The following is a 20,224-nucleotide window of genomic DNA, read 5'->3' as shown; positions in this document are numbered from 1 at the left end:
CAAAGTTTTAAAAAATAAAATTTTGTTCAGTAGTCTATTCTCCTCAGTCATTTGGGAATTCCATTTTTTTTTTAAAAATGGGCACTCGGGGCCATAACATCATGCAGGAAACCATGCACAGAAACTATACCTTTGCATAAAAGCAAATTTCAGTTATCCATTTATTGAAAAATTAAATTAAGCATTTTGGTGTTTTTACTTTTCAATTTAACTGTTAGTTTTAATATTCAAAGTGATATGAATGCAACCCCAAGAATAGATACAGAACGTTGATATTAATTAAGCCATTGTCTTCACTTACAGCACAAACACAGCTTTGATTCACCAATTTCATCCCCATCCCTGACCACATTCTGAGGCTAAATCAGTTTGTTTTCAACCTCCATGTCCTAGATGACCCTGAGCTCACCATATGCCTTTTATATCAGTGTACCTGCCTCATTCCGTTTCTATCATATTGCTTGTCTCTCTCTGCTTCAGCTTATCTGCTGCTGAAACCTTCATTAATGCATTTTTAATTTCTAGATTCACCTATTCCAATACTCTTCTGGCCAGCCTCCCATCTTCCACTCTTTGTAAATGTGAATTCACCACAAAATTCTGCTATCCGTATCCTAACTCACAACAGGCTGTGATCACCACAACCCTGTGCTCACTGATGTATGTTGGCTTCTGATGCATGAACAACTTGATTTTAAAACTCATCCTTCTGTTCAAATCCTTTCATCACTGCATCCCCTCCTTATTGCTGTAACCTCCTCCAGCCCAATAACTTTTGGAAGAATTGTACTTTGAGAGAACTCTGGCTTTCCATGCATTCTCACTTTATTTACCCCACTATCTCTGCCCAGGCCTTCAGCAGCCCATTAAGTCTGGAATTCTGTGCTTAAATCTCTGTTTCCACCTCTCCCTCTTCATTTAAAACTCTACTTAGAACCGGCTTCTTTAACCAAGCAATTGGTCATTTGTTCTTTGGCTCAGTGGCAAATATTTGACTGCAATAAAAAAGGAAAATGGAGGAGAGACTCAGCAAGTCCAAACAGCATCTTTGGCGAGTGGAAGAGCTAACATTTCAGGTCATGAGCCTTTCAACTTGACCTTTCTGGTGTTACTTTACCTGTCGAGTATTTCCAGTACTTGCCATTTTTATTTCAGATTTCAATATCTGGGGTATTTTGTTATTTTGTCTGATTTTTGCCCTATGAAATACCTTGGTGTTTTTCTGCTTTAATGGTGCTAATAATGTGCAAGTTGTTGTTAATGTGGTGAGTATTAAAACCTTGTTGAAATTGTAAGAATACTGTTGACGCATAAATGATTGGAAGGCTTATTTACCTGAATCTCTTGATTATTTGCTGCTGTACAACTTTGGCTCAGTGGCTCTTGCACATGTTTTTGCACATGTTTTTGCACATGTTTTTGCACATGTTTTTGCAAAATATATAAAAAGGAAGAGGCTGGCTAGGGTGAACGTTGGTCCTTTAGAGGATGAGAAAGGGGACCTAGTGGTAGGGGATGGGGATATGGCTAAGGTATTGAATAACTTTTTTGTTTCTGTCTTCACGGAGGAGGACGTGAATAATTTGCCGGGTGTTAGCGATGGAAAGGTGGTAGGACTGGAGGGTCTTAATGACATTACTGTTACTAGAGAGGCGGTGCTCGACAGACTGGAGGGGCTGATTGTGGACAAGTCCCCAGGACCAGATGGAATGCATCCGAGGGTTCTGAAAGAAATGGCGGAGGTTATAGTGGATGCCTTGGTGGTTATTTTCCAGACATCGCTGGATTCCGGGGAAGTGCCGGAAGATTGGAAAACGGCTAATGTTACGCCGTTGTTTAAGAAGGGTGCCAGGCAAAAGGCAGGGAATTATAGGCCGGTTAGTTTAACGTCTGTGGTAGGTAAAATGTTAGAATCCATCATTAAGGAGGAAATTGCGAGGCATCTTGAAGGGAATTGCTTGATAGAGCAGACGCAGCACGGTTTCATTAAAGGGAAGTCGTGTCTGACAAATTTACTGGAGTTCTATGAGGATGTGTCTAGGGTGGTGGGTAGAGGAGAGCCGGTGGATGTGGTCTTTCTGGATTTTCAGAAGGCGTTTGACAAAGTACCTCATAAGAGGTTATTGCAGAAGGTCAGGGGACTTGGAGTTGGGGGTAAGGTGTTAGCATGGATAGAGGATTGGTTGTCAAATAGGAGGCAGAGAGTGGGGGTCAACGGGTGCTATTCGGATTGGCGGATGGTGGCTAGTGGAATGCCCCAGGGGTCGGTGCTGGGGCCTCAGCTTTTTACCATTTATATAGATGATCTGGAGGAGGGAACCGAGTGTAGGGTGTCGAAATTTGCGGATGACACCAAGATTGGGGGAACGGCAAATTGTGCGGAGGGTGTGGAGAGTCTGCAGAAGGATCTAGATAGGCTGGGCGAATGGGCCGGGAAATGGCAAATGGAATTTAATGTTGGCAAGTGTGAGGTGGTCCACTTTGGTAGGAAGAATGGTAGGAAGGACTATTACTTACGTGGCGAAAAACTGCAGCAGGCGACGGTGCAGAGGGACCTCGGGGTCCTTGTGCATGAGTCGCAAAAACCCAGCTTGCAGGTGCAGCAGGTGGTCAGGAAGGCGAATGGGATAGAACATAGAACATAGAACATTACAGCGCACAACAGGCCCTTCGGCCCACGATGTTGCGCCGACCAGTTACAAAAACAATGACCCACTAGCCTATACCAATCCCTTTTCGTCCATAAACCTATCCACAGATCTCTTAAACGCCCCCAAACTAGGCGCATTTACAACTGCAGCAGGCAGGGCATTCCAATCCCTCACCACCCGCTGGGTAAAGAACCTACCCCTGACATTTGTCCTGTAGCTACCCCCCCTTAATTTAAAGCCATGCCCCCTCGTGCTAGCTTTCTCCATCTGAGGAAAAAGGCTATCACTATCCACCCTATCTAAACCTCTAATCATCTTATATGTTTCAATAAGATCCCCTCTTAGCCGCCTTCTTTCCAATGAAAACAACCCTAAATCCCTCAGTCTCTCCTCATAGGACCTCCCCACCATACCAGGCAACATCCTAGTAAACCTCCTCTGCACCCTCTCCAAAGCCTCCACATCCTTCTTGTAATGTGGGGACCAGAACTGCACACAGTACTCCAAGTGCGGCCGCACCAGAGTAGTGTACAGTTGCAACATGACGCTGCGACTCCTAAATTCAATCCCCCTACCAATAAACGCCAAGACACCGTACGCCTTCTTAACAACCTTATCTACTTGATTCCCAACTTTCAGGGATCTATGTACACATACACCTAGATCCCTCTGTTCATCCACACTATTCAAAGTCCTCCCGTTAGCCCTATACTCGACACATCTGTTGCTCCTACCAAAGTGAATTACCTCACACTTCTCCGCATTAAATTCCATCCGCCACCTCTCGGCCCAGCTCTGCAACCTATCTAAGTCTCCCTGCAGACTATGACACCCTTCCTCACAATCTACCACACCTCCGACTTTGGTGTCATCAGCAAATTTACTAATCCACCCAACTATACCCTCATCCAGATCATTAATAAAGATTACAAACAACAGTGGCCCCAAAACAGATCCCTGAGGCACACCACTCGTAACCGAACTCCATGATGAATATTTACCATCAACCACCACCCTCTGTCTCCTATCTGATAGCCAATTCCTGATCCAACTTCTTAGATTACCCACAATCCCATACATCTGCATTTTCTGCAGAAGCCTACCATGGTGAACCTTATCGAACGCCTTACTAAAATCCATATATACCACGTCAACTGCCTTGCCCCCATCCACCTCTTTGGTCACCTTCTCAAAAAACTCAATAAGGTTAGTAAGGCACGACCTACCTGCTACAAAACCATGCTGACTATTTCTAATCAATTCATTACACTCCAAATAACTATAAATCCTATCCCTAATAATTTTTTCTAAAACCTTGCCCACAACAGAAGTAAGGCTCACCGGTCTATAATTCTCGGCAAAGTCTCTGTTCCCCTTCTTAAACAATGGGACAACATTCGCTATCCTCCAATCCTCCGGGACTACACCAGAGACCAATGACGACCTGAAGATCAGAGCCAGAGGCTCTGCAATCACCTCTCTAGCCTCCCAGAGAATCCTAGGGTAGATCCCATCCGGACCAGGGGACTTATCTATTTTCAGCCCCTCAAGAATATCCAGCACATCCCCCTTATCAACCGTAATACTGTCTATTTTACATCCCTGCAACCCAGTGTCCTCCTCAGCTATATTCATGTCCCCCTGTGTGAACACCGAAGAGAAATATTGGTTCAATGCTTCTCCAATCTCCTCCGGTTCCACACACAACTTCCCTCTGCTGTCTGTAACTGGCCCTAATCTTGCCCTAACCAACCTGTTCCTGACATACCTATAGAATGCCTTAGGATTCTCCTTAATCCTATCAGCCAAGATCTTCTCATGTCCTCTTTTAGCCCTTCTTAACTCCCTCTTCAACTCCCTCCTAGCCAATCTAAAGCTTTCTAGTGCACTACCTGAGCCCTCAAATCTCATCCTAACATAAGCCTCCTTTTTCTTTTTAACCATCGACTCAACTCTTTTAGTGCACCACGGTTCCCTAGATCTACCAATTCCTCCATGCCTGACAGGGACATACCTATCAAGGACTCGCAGTAGCTGCTCCTTGAAAAAACTCCACATTTCAGACGTTCCCAGTCCCTGTAATCTCCTAGTCCAATCTATGCTTCCTAATTCACTCCTAATAGCCTCATAATTACCCTTACCCCAGCTAAAACTACTGACCCGAGGTTCATGCCTATCCCTTCCCATCACTAAGGTGAACGTAACCGAATTGTGGTCACTATCACCAAAATGCACACCAACTTCCAAGTCTAGCACCTGGTCTGGCTCATTTCCCAGCACCAAATCCAATATAGCCTCACCTCTAGTTGGCCTATCTACATACTGAGTCAAAAAACCTTCCTGCACGCTTTGTACAAACACTGACCCCTCTAACGAGCTAGAACTATAGCAATTCCAATCAATATTCGTAAAGTTAAAGTCCCCCATAACAATTACCCTATTACTTTCACTCCTAACCAGGATTGACTCCGCAATCCTTTCCTCAACCTCTCTAGAACTTTTAGGAGGTCTATAAAAGACTCCCAACAGGGTGACCTCTCCTCTCCTATTTCTAATCTCCATTGAATATAAAAGTAGGGAGGTCTTGCTGCAGCTGGAGTACTGTGTGCAGTTTTGGGCGCCGCACCTGCGCAAAGATATTTTGGCCTTGGAGGGAGTGCAGAGGAGGTTTACTAGGCTGATACCGGAGTTGAGGGGGTTGAGCTATGAGGAGAGGCTGAATAAACTGGGCTTGTACTCGTTAGAGTTTAGAAGAATGAGGGGAGATCTCATTGAGACGTATAAGATGATGAATGGGATGGATAGGATAGAGGGGGAGAGACTCTTCCCGCTCAAAAAAGACAGTAGGACTAGGGGGCACAGCCTCAAGATAAAGGGGGGGCGTTTTAGAACGGAGTTGAGGAGGAACTTCTTCACTCAAAGGGTGGTGAATCTCTGGAATTCTCTACCCGTTGAAGTGGTGGAGGCTGCCTCGCTAAATATTTTCAAGAAGCGGGTTGATGGGTTTTTGATAAGAGAGGAGATTAAGGGTTATGGGGAGAGGGCCGGAAAGTGGAACTGAGCCACGACAGATCAGCCATGATCTTATTGAATGGCGGGGCAGGCTCGAAGGGCTAGATGGCCTACTCCTGCTCCTATTTCTTATGTTCTTATGTTGACATTCTCATTTTCCTGCTGATCTTCCTGTTTCTGCTCACTAGTTCTTTCTTCCCATGGATTAGTCCTTTTGCAAGGCAATGTTATGGAGTTTCAACAGACACCAACTAATTTATGAACATCTGTGCTGTAGAACAAAATAGTAACAGCTCTATTCAGGCAGCAGAATCTCTGCTTCAAAAAGGCTGTGATTTGTTCCATCAGGACTCTGTTTGTCATGTTCAACAGTATTTCTGTTCAAGATTCTGATGAGTCGTGAGAAAATTGTGTGATAAGCCCTGTGACTTCAGCAGCCATGGGCAGTGCTGTTCATGCCAGTTATGGCATTTGAGTTAATCTGCAACATGTGACACAGTTACGTGATACCATCCTTCATGAAGCAGGGGCACCTTACCTAATATTTCTTAGCTCAGTGCCTGTAGGAAATGCAGTTCCAGAAGTGGAATCGTTGTGGGTGGAGATTAGGAACAGCAAAAGGAGGAAGACGCTGGTGGGTGTTGTTTGTAGGCCCCCAAATAATGATCTGGAGGTGGGGCGGGCTGTTAACGCACAAATAAATGCGGCGTGCAGGAATGGAACAGCGTTAATTATGGGTGATTTCAATCTACATATTGATTGGTCGACCCATGTTGGATGCGGTGGGCTTGAGGAGGAGTTCTTGGAATGCTGCCGGGATAGTTTCCTTGAACAGTGTGTTGGAGCCGACGAGGGAGCGAGCTATCTTGGATCTGGTGTTATGTAATGAGGTGGGTAGAATTAGGGACCTTGTGGTGAAGGATCCTCTTGGGAAGAGTGATCATTGTATGGTGGAGTTTCTGATGCAGAAAGAGGAGGAGAAAGTGGGTTCCCGGACATGTGTCCTTTGTTTGAACAGAGGGGAGTATGGTAGGATGAGAGAGGAATTGGCGAATGTTGATTGGGGGAGCGCGTTGGAAGGTAGGTCTGCTGAGGAACAGTGGAGGATCTTTAAGGAGACCTTTCTTGGTGCTCAGCAGAAATTTATTCCGATGGTTAAAAAGGATCGTAGGAGGAGAGATAATCAGCCGTGGATAATGAAGGAGGTAAAGGAAAGTGTTAAATTAAAAGCGGATGCGTTTAGAGTAGCTAAGAGTAGTGGGCGAGAAGAGGATCAGGAGAGGTTTAAATATCAACAAAGAATGACAAGGAACTTGATAAAGAAGGGTAGGATAAACTATGAAGCTGGGCTAGCGCTTAATACAAAAAAGGATAGCAAGAGTTTTTATAAATATATAAAAAGGAAGAGGCTGGCTAGGGTGTACGTTGGACCCTTAGAGGATGAGAGGGGAGACTTAGTGGTAGGGGATGGGGAAATGGCTGAGGCCTTGAATACCTTTTTTGTTTCGGTCTTCACGGAGGAGGACGTGAATAATTTGCCGGGTGTTAGCGATGGAAAGATGGTAGGAGTGGAGGGCCTGAATGACATTATTGTTACTAGAGAAGCGGTGCTCGACAGGCTGGAGGGACTGATTGTGGACAAGTCCCCAGGACCGGATGGAATGCATCCAAGGGTTCTGAAAGAAATGGCAGAGGTGATAGTGGATGCCTTGGTGATTATTTTCCAAACGTCGCTGGATTCTAGGGAAGTGCCGGAAGATTGGAAAACGGCTAATGTTATGCCGTTGTTTAAGAAGGGTGGCAGGCAAAAGGCAGGGAATTATAGGCCGTTTAGTTTAACGTCTGTTGTAGGTAAAATGTTAGAATCCGTGATCAAGGAGAAAATAGTGAGGTACCTTGAGGAGAATTGTTTGATAGAGCAGACGCAGCACGGTTTCGTTAAGGGGAAGGCGTGTCTGACGAATTTATTGGAGTGCTATGAGGTTGTGGATAGAGGAGAGCTGGTGGATGTGGTGTTTCTTGATTTTCAGAAGGCGTTTGACAAGGTGCCTCACAAGAGGTTATTGCAGAAGGTCAGGGGGCATGGAGTTGGGGTTAGGGTGTTAGCGTGGATAGAGGATTGGCTGTCAAAAAGGAGGCAGAGAGTGGGGGTCAATGGGTGCTATTCGGATTGGCGGTTGGTGACTAGTGGAGTGCTCCAGGGGTCGGTGCTGGGGCCTCAGCTATTTACCATTTATATAGATGATCTGGAGGAGGGAACCGAGTGTATGGTGTCGAAATTTGCTGATGACACCAAGATTGGTGGAACGGCAAATTGTGCGGAGGGTGTGGAAAGTCTGCAGAAGGATCTAGATAGGCTGGGCGAAGGGCCAGGAACTGGCAAATGCAATTTAATGTTGGCAAATGTGAGGTTGTCTACTTTGGTAGGAATAATGGTAGGAAGGACTATTACTTGCATGGCGAAAAACTGCAGCAGGCGACGGTGCAGAGGGACCTCGGGGTCCTTGTGCATGAGTCGCAAAAACCCAGCCTACAGGTGCAGCAGGTGGTCAGGAAGGCGAATGGGATGCTGGCCTTCATAGCGAGGGGGATTGAATATAAAAGTAGGGAGGTCTTGCTGCAGCTGTATAGGGCACTGGTGAGGCCGCAGCTGGAGTACTGTGTGCAGTTTTGGTCGCCGCACTTACGCAAGGATATTTTGGCCTTGGAGGGAGTGCAGAGGAGATTTACTAGGCTGATACCGGAGTTGAGGGGGTTCAACTATGAGGAGAGGCTGAATAAACTAGGCTTGTACTCGTTAGAGTTTAGAAGAATGAGGGGAGATCTCATTGAGACTTATAAGATGATGAATGGGATGGATAGGATAGAGGTGGAGAGACTCTTCCCGCTCAGAAAGGACAGTAGGACTAGAGGACACAGCCTCAAGATAAAGAGGGGGCGGTTTAGAACGGAGTTGAGGAGGAACTTCTTCACTCAAAGGGTGGTGAATCTCTGAAATTCTCTGCCCGTTGAAGTGGTGGAGGCTGCCTCGCTAAATATTTTTAAGGCGCGGGTTGATAGGTTTTTGATAGGCAAGGGGATTAAGGGTTATGGGGAGAGGGCGGGAATGTGGAACTGAGTCACGACAGATCGGCCATGATCTTATTGAATGGTGGGGCAGGCTCGAAGGGCTAGATGGCCTACTCCTGCTCCTATTTCTTATGTTCTTATGTTCTTATCTCAAAATATGCAGTCAGTGTACAGCAGTTATTCTGGGTGACTTCAATCTGTATATTGATTGGGCTCATCAAATAGGTCACCATACGATGAAGAAGGATTTCCTGGAATGTATAAGGGATTGTTTTCTCAACCAATATGCTGAAGAACCAACTGGAGAGCAGGCCATCCTAGACTGGATATTGTGTAATGAGAGAGAATTAATTAGCAATCTTGGGGAAGAGTGACCATGATGTAGTAGAATTCCTCACTGAGATGAAGAGTGACACAGTTACGTTTGAGACTAGGAGCCTGAACTTGAGGAACACATTGGCTAGGATAAGCTGGCAAATGATACTTAAGAGGTTGATGGTAGATAGGCAATTGCAGATATTTTAAGAACACATGGATGAACTTCAACAACTGTACTTCCTGTCTGGTACAAGAGTAAACAGAGAAGGTGGCTCAACCATGGATAACAAGGGAAATCAGATCGTGTTAGAGCCAAGAAGAAATGGGGAAAGAATATAAGGATATCAGAAATGGAAGGTGAACCAGTGAATGTTGTGTATTTGGACTTTCAAAAGACTTTTGACAAGATCCCACATGAGATTAGTGAGCAAAATTAAAGCTCATGGTATTGGGGGTAATGTGTTGATGTAGGTAGAGAACTGGTTGGCAGACAGGAAGCGGAGAGTGGGAATAAACAGATCCTTTTCAGCATGGTAGGCAGTGATAGCTGGGGCAGTGTTCAGTGCTGGGATTCCAGCTGTTCACAATATAAAGGACAAATGCATTGAATGCAATATCTCCAAATTTGCAGATGACACTAAGCAGGGTGACAGTATCTGCTGTGAAGAGGATATTAAGAGGCTGCAGGGTGATTTGGCAGGCTTACTGAATGGGCAAATACTTGGCAAATGTGATATAATGTGGATAAATGTGAGGTTATCTGCTTCAGTGGCAAAAACAGGAAGATTATTTTCTGAACTATGACAATTTAGGCAAAGGGGAAGTACAACGTGACCTGGATGCCATAATGGAACAATAGCTGAAGGTTGACATGTACAGCAGGCAGGAGGGAAAGCTAATAGCATGCTGTCCTTGATACCAAGAGGATTTGAGAAGAAAAGTAGAGATGTCCTGCTGCAATTATAAAGGGCCTTGGTGAGGCCATACCTTGAGTATTGTGTGAAGTTTTGGCCTCCTTTCTTGCTATTGAGGAAATCCAGTGAAATTTCACCAGACTGATTCCTGGAATGGCAAGGCGACAAATGAAGAAGGACTGGATCGACTGAGCTTGTGCTCAATGGAATTTAGAAGAATGAGAGGGGATCTCATCGAAACATAAAATCCTGATGGAAGTGGACTGGCTAGATGTAGGGAGAATGCTCCTGGTGTTAAGGAAGGCCAGAACTAGGGGGTCAAAGACGTAAGAATAAGGGGTAAGCCGTTCCGGACTGAAGTGAGGAAGAGCCCCTTTACTCAGAGTTGTGAACCTGTGGAATTCTCTACCACAGAAAGCTGTTGGCGCCAGTCCATTAGATATGTTCAAGAGGGAACTGGACGTGGCCCTTGTGGCTAAAGGGATCAAAGGGTATTGAGAGAAAGTAGGATACTGACGATGCATGATCAGCCGCAATCATATTGAATGGTGCTGCAAGCTCAAAGGGTTGAATGGATTACCTTTTTTTTTCCTACGTTTCTACAGCAAGTTATCCACTTTTCAACAACTTAAGACATAACTGAGTCCTGAAGATGTGTATTGTAAGGTAGGGCATCCTGCATGTTTCCATCTTTGCCCATTTTTACAAGCATCTTGCATACTCTGCCTGCACCTTATTCTCTAGCCCCAATGGTGAACCCAGCAGAACATCCTTATGCAAATAATTGAGCTCAATACAAATCATGGAAGATTCTTGCATTTCCAAAAAATCCTTCTGACAAACTTTTAAACACTGCTAAGCAATCTAAAACTTCTAAAATGATCCAGATCTATTTTAATGACTATGCGGATCCCTTTTAAATAATGCCTCTGTAACATGCATCCTGACCTTTTTTTTTATTGGTAACTTTTGGTACTTTTCAAATTAAGTTGAATCATGGTCCCCACATGAGGAACCAACAAGATCCAAGTTGACAAGACTTTGCATCCCATCTTGGGCTCAATCGAACAAGATCCAAGCCTGACAGGATGAGGCATTGTACCCGCTCCCAGGCTTGATCTTGTGCTTCATCTTAACCTACTGGGGGACGCTCTGTTCCCCTTTGCCATTGTTTGATGGCTATTGAATCAGGTACTAGCACACATCAGTTTTACGTAAATGTTCTGTTCCATGAAGGGGTAAAGGGTTCTGATTTAACTCTTTTAATTAGCAGAATGTTTATTTTAGCAAGTGCCTGGGATGGCCAAGGGATGACGAACCAAAAATCAGAGTTAGGATATGCCACCAGCCAATGCTGATATGTTTTATACCTGATAAAACGGTAAAACAAGGTTTCACACTCAAAATCTGTAACTCGAACTTGTTTAATCATTTAAGAACTTGCATAATTTGGGAGTATTTATCATTCCAGGTAGCGTTTAAAGCACACTGGAAGAGCTAGTTTTATTTTTTGTTTTGACACCCTAAATTACCTCCTGGTCAAACCATTTATTTTCCAACCATGCGTTTGACCCTGGTTATTGCATTACGTCTGTGGGCAATTATTCCATTATTTGAAAAAGCCACAATTGTCTTGAATGGGACTTCTAACTTTGTCCTACCCTCATTGCTTTAATAACAAATGGCAAAGAAGGCTCAAGGGACTGACTGGCCTCCTCCTTATATTTTCTATGTTTCTATAACATATGTTTTCAATACTCTTGTTAGGCATGCATGAAAAATTACTATCCTATTTCTGTGATACTGTTGTTGCAAACTGAAAAAAATATTGATTTCTGAAAAGCTGCTGCATCTTCTATATCAAGACCTACTAGTTTAATTGCCATTTAAAAATCAAGATTATGAACAATGGGAAACTTCTGATGTAAAATACTCATTTCCTGATGTTATGAGATTATAGATTTGTTTTTAAGTTCAAGTACTAGTTACTGTAAGGCTATTAAACCAAAGTGTTAGATTAGAACCATATTATCTTGGATTTAGTGAAACAGTCTACTTTAAAATAATTTGTATTGGAAGCTGTACTTTCCAGAAAAAGTACTTGTATTTTGGTTTTTATTGCATGCAGCTAGTCATTTGTTTATTGTGAAGCTGCAAAGTCAAAGACCAATTATTATGGTTTCTTGTGGATGGCACTGGAACGTAGAAACATTTTCAAGCACCAAAGGAGACCATTCAACCAATTGTGTCCATGCTGACCAAGCAAGAGTTGTCAAGCTGGATCCCATCTTCAACTCCTAGTCAGTAGCCCTGTAGTTATGGCACCAAATGCATATCCAGGTGTTCTTTAAATGTGATGAGGGTTTTTACCTCTACCATCTTCTACATCAGGAGTTTCAGACCTTTACCAGCACCTGAATAAAACTCCTCTACCAGTTACTTTAAATTTATGTCCCCTGATCATTGAACCCTCGGCTAATTGCAATAGGTCGTAGAATCCTATAGTGCAGGAGGAGGTCATTTGGACCATTGAGTCTGCATCGACCACAATCCTACCCAGGCCTTATCCCCATGAACCCATGTATTGACCTAGCTAGTCCCAATGACACTGAGGGGTAATTTTGCATTGCCAATCCACTTAACCTGCACATCTTTGGATTTGAGCCCTTCCTATTCATTCTGGCCAGACCCCTCATCGTTTGCAGTGCTTCAGTTAAATCTCCCCTCAACCTCCCCTGTTCCAAAGCAAACAACTATTTCTGCCATGGTTTGATGGCTCATGGATCAGGTACTAGCACAGACCAGTTTCACATAAATGTCTCGTTTCTCAAAAGGGACAAAGAACTATGATTTAAACATTTTTAATTGGCAGAACATTTATTTTATGTAGGCATTATTTAAAGGGATCCTCGTATTCATAAAAATAGATAATTTCAGGCTGCATCTGGACTATTTTAGAAATTTTTGACTGCTTAGCAGTGTTTAAAAAAACGGTCAAAGGATTTTTTTGAAGATGCAAGAGTCTATCCTGATTTGTATTCAGTGCAATTATTTGTATAATGCTGTTCTGCTGGGTTCACCACTGGAGTAAGAGGATGAGGAAAAACAGCAAATTCTTCCTCATACCTCAAATTCTCCAATTCAAGTGGCATAATGAAACAATTCCTGTATAATTAGTCTTTTCATAACTGCATTTCTTAACAATATTGACAAAATGAAATATTTTAATTCAACCAAGGCTACTTTTTATTTGTATATCATCAAGCGAATAAGACATCTCAAATACTCAATAGAGAAAACGAATACAGAGTTGTACTGGAGGAGATTTAGTGGGGCTGCTAAAGAAGCAATGTTGAAAGAGGTTTTTGCAGGGAGAATCAAATCTGTGTTCCTATGCAGTCACTGTGGCTGAAACATCGTTATCAATGTCTCAACAAAGTTAGCCAGGGATAAATGGAAGCCAAAGTTGAAGTGGAAGGCATGAGTTGATGCAAGGAACTGGAGGTTGTGGAGAGGACAAGGCCATCAATGGAAACCAGAAAAAGATGTTGAGGGCAAGGTAATAGAATGCAGGACTTAATATTGAATAGGATGTGAGCAATAGATTTTTAGATGACTTGGGAGGCCAGTCAGGAGTGTGTGGAAAATTGACAAAGGGCTTCGGCAACATTGTAAATGAGGTAAGGTAATATTGTGAAAATGGTAATGGCACATAGTACGTTCGAGAAAGCTTTTTCTTCATCCATAACATGATGTTGAGTACAAAATTTAACAGCAGTGATAGCCACGAAGTATGGAGTAGTTGTGGAATTAAATTATAAGAACTTGGAGCACAAGTAGACAACTTAGCCCCTTGAAACTGCTCCACCATTTAATACAATCATTGTTGAATTCATCTCAGCCTCAATTCCACTTTCCTGCCCATTAACCAAAGTCCTTCAAATCCTTAAGTAAACTTCTGCCCACCTCTTCCTTAACTTTACTCAATGTCCCAGCATCCACCATGCTCCGGGGTAGTGAATTCCACAGACTATGATCCTTTGAGAGAAGTAATTTCCCTTTAAGTTCTGTTCTCTCATTCTCCTCTCCCACACAAGAGGAAACATTGTCCTGGTATCCGTCGTATCAAGTCCACTTCAGATATTGTATGTTTCAATAAGATCACCTTTCTTAAATTGAGTCCTTCATCCCAGGAAAGAATCGCCTGGACCTTCTCTAAATTACTTCAAATACAAATAGTCCTCTTACAAATAAGGAGACCAAAACTGTACATAATACTCCAAATGTAGATTCAGCTAGGCCCAGTACATATGCCGCAAAATGTCCCCAAATCTTGCAGTACCTGCATACTAACTTTTCGTGATTCATGTACAAAGGCAGCCAGAACTCCATTCACCACAAAGTTGTATAACCACTCTCTGTTTTAATATTGTCTGTTTTCTGTTCTTCATGCCAGAGTGAACCAGTTCACATTTTCCTGTATTATACTCCATCTTCCAAATTTTTGCCCACTCACTTAACCTGTTTGTATTTGGAAATCCAAATGCATCACATCTACAAGTTGCCTGATTATCCTCCTTGCTTGTACATGCTCAAAAAGCTCTAACAAATCGGTTGAATATGATTTCCCTTTCACAAAGTTATGTTTACTCTGCCTGATCACATTATGATTTTTCTTAATATCCTGCTATAAACACCTTAATAATGGATTCTATAATTTCCCTATGACAGATTTTAGGCTAACTGGCCTATAATTTCCTACTTCTTTTCTCTGTTCTTTCTTAAATTTTTGTTTGTATGCCTGAAACAAGGCTCCCTAAGCAACTGCACCATTCAGAATTCCATCATTGCAGGAAACTCAGGAGTACAATGAAAATGCTTGTGATGCTCTCAAAGAATAGAGGTTAAACATCCCTGCTGACAATGTGGAATTCCCTAGTTCGTGATTGATGAAAATGGAAAAGACTTATCCAGGAAAGCATGGAACACAATTGCACTTTCTCAATAAAGTCTCTGAGGTAAATTTGAGGCGTTGGAGGGAACATACTAACCTTCAAACGGTCCACCAAACCAACTTGTAAAGCTCTGCAACTAGAAGACTCTGCAGATCACACATTGGATTTGTCAGGCATCTCAAAATCCCTCGAACCAGCGTGGAAGCATGTCATCCTGTGAAAGAAGAAGAGCTTGTTTAACACTGTCCTGAAGTGTTATCCTTAAGAAGTGAAACGATGTATAGTGTTCAGGTGATATAGATTAGCCAATGGGGAATAGTTGAAGCTGAGAGTACAGACATTATTCTGTCCCAAATTTGAAGTCAATTTCTAAATTCTTTGATTATATATAATTATTTATACTTAAGTAACAAAAATATCAAGCAGAAAAGCAGAGTTAGCGAGATCATGAGAGTTTCTTTGCCAATAAGTTGTTGAGGCAAAAGTTCAGATGTTTCGCCCCAACTTCTAGAATTATTGTTTAATTACATTGTGGTAAGTTAAATTTCTTTAAGTATGAACACAGAAATTTATAATTCAGGAAAATTGATACGCAGATATACAGTGTAAAATTGATATGGCTGTGGTAATATTACCTGAGATGGTCAATTGAGAAGCCATCTCTGGGACCCCATCATAATAAGAACAGCAGGTGGACAAGGGCAGCGGGAGACCTATAGGAGGGTCCACCACCATGTCAAATTAGCAGTTCTAGTTGGAGAGGTGGGCGCTATTTCAGAAGAGGGAGATCTAGGGGACACAGTCAGGTGGAGGCACTCACAAAGGCTGCCCTGTTTAGCTGCAATAGAAGAAGTCACAGCACTGCTACCTCCAAACCTGTCTTCATGGGACAGGAAGAAATTAGTTCAGAAGAAGGCTAAGGAAATATGTTAGTGGCCCTCCCAATTTGCTCACAAAACAAGAGCAGAAACAAATATTTTTCTAAGAGAATCCCAAATTCTAAGCAGCAGTGTTGTGCTGTTCCTTTTCCTCGCATTTGATATTGTTGAAAAAAATGATTTTTTTGTACTGCATTGTTTACATTCATGCCTAGAGCTTGTGCTTCACTCTGTTCCCTTGCAATAACAGGAGTAACAGCAACTTGCACTTATGTGAAGTCTTTAATGCGGAAAGCCTTTAATATAGAAAAATGTCCAATTGAAGTATTATAGGGGTATCATCAGACCAAAAGCTAATTTTGCAATAAATGAATTCTTAAAAAAAAGATGAAAGGACTTTAAAAACCTGATGAATTTTTAAAATATTTATTATAAGAGTCACTTACTGTATTAAGATAATAGAATAGTCAGGATATCTTTGTTTTGTGACAAAGCTGAAAAATATAATGCAATCTGTCTTGAGGGCTATGAGTTATGTGGTCTGATCTGACTTGGTGTTTTATTTACTGGTAAACTACTCAGTCAGTCATGTAGCTATTCTATAAACCAGTCTTGATGTGTACAGTAAAAATCTTTATACATTTGTCAAAGCATCTTTTATATTTTTATATAATTTATAATTGTGTTATCTATGTTACCAGGATACATATGTGTGACAGTTAGTGTTTAAATACTTACCTCTAATATATAGCCATGAATTTGTCTTCTGCAACTTATGTTTCAGAGAGGTACTATAAGTTTAATGGTTATTACAATTGGTTTATTATATTTTTTAAATTTCCAGCCCCGGGGATTTCTTCTTTACTATTTCCTTTAAAGGAGACACCAAAAGTGAAATTTAATGCCTTCCCCCACCCTCCAACAGTAATTTTAGAGGTGGGGGAATGGTGATTTTGATGCTGTGAGATTGAGGTGGGTTGGAGATCCTGCCATTTTGCTGCCTCCTTTTGATTAAGTCGGGGTGGGATGCCTTGCTGGGCACAGGCGAGACTTGGCATCGGTGAGGCTGCCAAGCCACCCCTATCATTAGCTTGCCTACTGTCTTCTGGGGGATCCTTACTATATCCACTTCCCTGTGAACTCCACCCTACCTCACAATACCTTTCTCCAGAGGATCCAATGTCGATGCTGTAGGTAGACTTCAGTCCAGCCCCGGTAACGGCAACTGCTCTCTGTAGCACTGCCTGTATGACAGAGCTGCAAGTCTTAACTGCTATAATAGGGGCGCGTAGAAGAAAATTGCTCCAAAAGGGAAAGTGGATGCGAAAACTGCTTCAATCTGGGGAAGGGTGATCGGGGCAGGGATGTGCTGTATCAGCAATAAGTTATGAAGAAAAGTATAAAACTAGCTTATCAAATCATTTGTTAAAACCGAGTCTGCTTTTTCTCAAGTTAGTTTCACGTTAGGATGTTTTGAAGCTATTGAAATTCCAAAAATATGGAAAATAAACTCTACAATCGTTTTGGTGTCTGAATGCTCAAAGTAAGTGATGTTGCTAATTGCAAATGTTTTGAGTGCTGTGGTTTGTGGCAATGATGACAATTAAGACAGTTATTCCACTTGCAATATTAAATGATAGCTAAGTGATTGCTTTTGAGCACAGTGGATGTCAAATAACTGCTTTTGGGCGTACTTGCTGCCAAATGATGACTCAGTGATTAATTTTGAACTCAAATGATGTCAATGTATTATACTATGATGTGAATATAAGTTATCCAAGTTTTGTGCTAAAAATCAATATTCTTTCTGGTGCCCTATATCTTGAGCAATACTATTCTCTTCTGCATTTTCTTAGACCAATGTGCAACTACATGGTATTTGTTCACAGTAACTTGCTCGTTAATTTCATTCGGAGAACCGATGGTCAGCTTGTTTCTTCAGTGATTTAATCAGTATTCCCTGTATAAACGTATGTAGGAAGGTAATTAGCCATAGTTTCCAAGGCACCGTAGGTGTATTTCTCTCTTCGAGAGAGAGAGAGAGAGACAGTTGGTTATGTAGCTTGATGGACATCACTCTGCATCAAGCATGAGGAAGAGACAGATCCCAAGTCTACCCCAACCAGAATGGGAATTGAATATGCACAGTTGGTGCAATTCTAAAGTGCATGCTAACATCTAGCCAACTGAGATAACCCCTTGTTTTAAACGTATGTAATGAAAATAACTCTAACGTTTTTCAAAAGAACCTTTACAGCAGTTGTCATTATTGTAAGAGATTTTATTACTAATAATACTGAAACCCTATATGGCTATGAAATCTCAAGCCATAAATATTTCTGTACAAAGTAGTAAATTTTGAAATCTCATCCAATGAGTAATCCTCTGAGACAGTTGGTTATTTGTCAATTCTGGTGTATTGCATCTTGGACATGGGGATGCAGAGATTTTCTTGTATAAGACCCAGTGCTGTTTTCCAGTAGAAGCAATTCCATTCCAAGTGATCATGCACTTTTGTCTGAATGTATTAAAGTTATACTCACGTGCATGCACTGTAGCAGAGATCAGTGGCCTACGTGGTAAGCAGTAAAATTGAGCATTGTAATTCAGATTTGGAAATACATGTCCAGGAACTGATACTGACAGAAAATATTTTGTGCCAGACTTTGAGCATGGCAGATCCTATATGAAATGTCAGGTGCACTTTTTAGAATGAAACTGCATTTTTTTATTTGATAATACATTGCTCTGAAAGGACACAAAATTGAAGTGCAAGAACAAGAAGGTTTATCAAAGCTTTATGTTCATTCTGTATACAAATTGAATTTCTTCCCAAGTTACTGGACTAGTAAAATTCTGTCTCAAGCATGGAGATGAATTAGCATGTAAAGTGGTTCCATTATGCTTAGGCTTGTGGCCACCAAGTTTGAATAAGGGAATGAAAACTCATTACTTATCTTGTAAAAGGTTTATTTTTAAATTTGGTTTTCCCATCTATGCTCTGTATGACCTGCATATAAATGATAGGAATATATGTGGTTCTCTTAGAGAGATTTATAGGATTGACAAGAATCCTTTTTATTTCTTTCTTTTCAGAATTACTGATTTGGGAAATATCAAGCGACGACTGTATTTATCAACTATCCACAAGGAATTGTCTGCAACTCCACTGCATGCAAAAATACCACTGAGTATTATCAAACGTAAAATTGTACGTCATTGTTAAAATAATTCAATAGCTGCAAAATTATACCTTTCAGATAGGATATTGAAAGGGTTTAACTCTTAATGATTCAGAATTTTTCCAGGTTTGAAATGAGTTGGCCAGTTTCCATATTTGTTTGTAATTTTTTCTTTGTTTGTATTCTGAAATATAGAATATCTTAAAAGAGAAATCCAAATTGTAGTGGTACATTTTCACCATCTTAGAGTGCAATTCTATATTCCTGCAATGAATGCGAACAGTGAAGTTTTGGATACCGTGCTTAATACTTGGAGCCCTTCAATAGTTGTCTGGAACTCCATCCTATTGTAAAGTTAATCAATATTTAATAAGTGAAGATTGCTGTGTTAAGCTATGTGAGATTAATGATTTCCAAGAACAGTTGTCTGTTGATAACCTAGTGCAGTTTGTTCAAGTTTTCTGTACCTTTAGCAGATAGGCAAACTCAGATGGCTGTGTTGTTGTTGTCTGTGATTGCATTGTATTCTGACACCTAAAACACACAAGGCACTCTGGTCAGAATATAATGTAACACCTTCAGTAATTGTACTGTCAGTTTTGCAAAGAATTATAACCCACAAAAATAATTTTGTAATTTGAAATTGTGCAGGAAAAATATAAATACAGAAATAGAGTATAAACTAACCTCAAATCATCCTTTCTTGAACACAGTGAAATTAAAATATGGCGTGTGGCGGCAATCAATAATTACAGATTCCTAAGATTTTTTTGAAGAATAATAACTTCTGAAAGAGAGTTTTTACTGTAAATAAATAACAACAACTTTTAAAAGTCAAAACCTGTGTTGCTGAAATTACAGTGCCACAGACAATCACTGTTTTCTGAACGATTGCATGTTCTTGCTCAAGGCAAATGAGAGATTAATAGTGTTCAATCAATACTGTAAATTTTAGTATTGTCGTCCAGAGCTAAAATTGATTAAAGATGATTAGAACATAACCAGTAACCAAATAAAAATCAATTTACCTAGTCCACTTTAGCCAATTTTCAAACCTTGCAACTGCCTTTATTTAAGTTTAAAACACTTATTACAGACTCATATCCCACTTCCAAAACTTAAAAAATTCTATCAAGTAATGATCACTTTTGCCTAGGGGATAATTTCCTGTGAAGTCTTGGGTCAACTTAGCTTTATTACCCAGTCCAGAGTAGCCTGTTCCTAGGGACATTCCAGAAGTATTGT

At 41.3% G+C, this 20,224-nt stretch overlaps 1 protein-coding gene across 2 annotated transcripts in view; it reads left to right on the top strand.

Moving 5' to 3' along the window:
* cfap20dc (CFAP20 domain containing) overlaps positions 1–20,224 on the top strand; it is a 339,085-nt gene that overhangs the window by 105,699 nt on the left and 213,162 nt on the right. For both annotated transcript variants that reach the window (XM_080182992.1, XM_080182995.1), the window contains exon 5: positions 18,894–19,008. In XM_080182992.1, coding sequence (XP_080039118.1) covers positions 18,894–19,008 — 115 coding nt within the window. The remainder of the gene's footprint in view (positions 1–18,893; positions 19,009–20,224) is intronic.

This window comes from Carcharhinus amblyrhynchos, chromosome 3, assembly GCF_965287045.1.
Source record: "Carcharhinus amblyrhynchos chromosome 3, sCarAmb.v2.hapA, whole genome shotgun sequence".
NCBI classification, from domain to species: Eukaryota; Metazoa; Chordata; class Chondrichthyes; order Carcharhiniformes; family Carcharhinidae; genus Carcharhinus; species Carcharhinus amblyrhynchos.
Note: the sequence above shows the minus strand (reverse complement) of the source record. Positions and strands in the feature narration are given on the sequence as shown.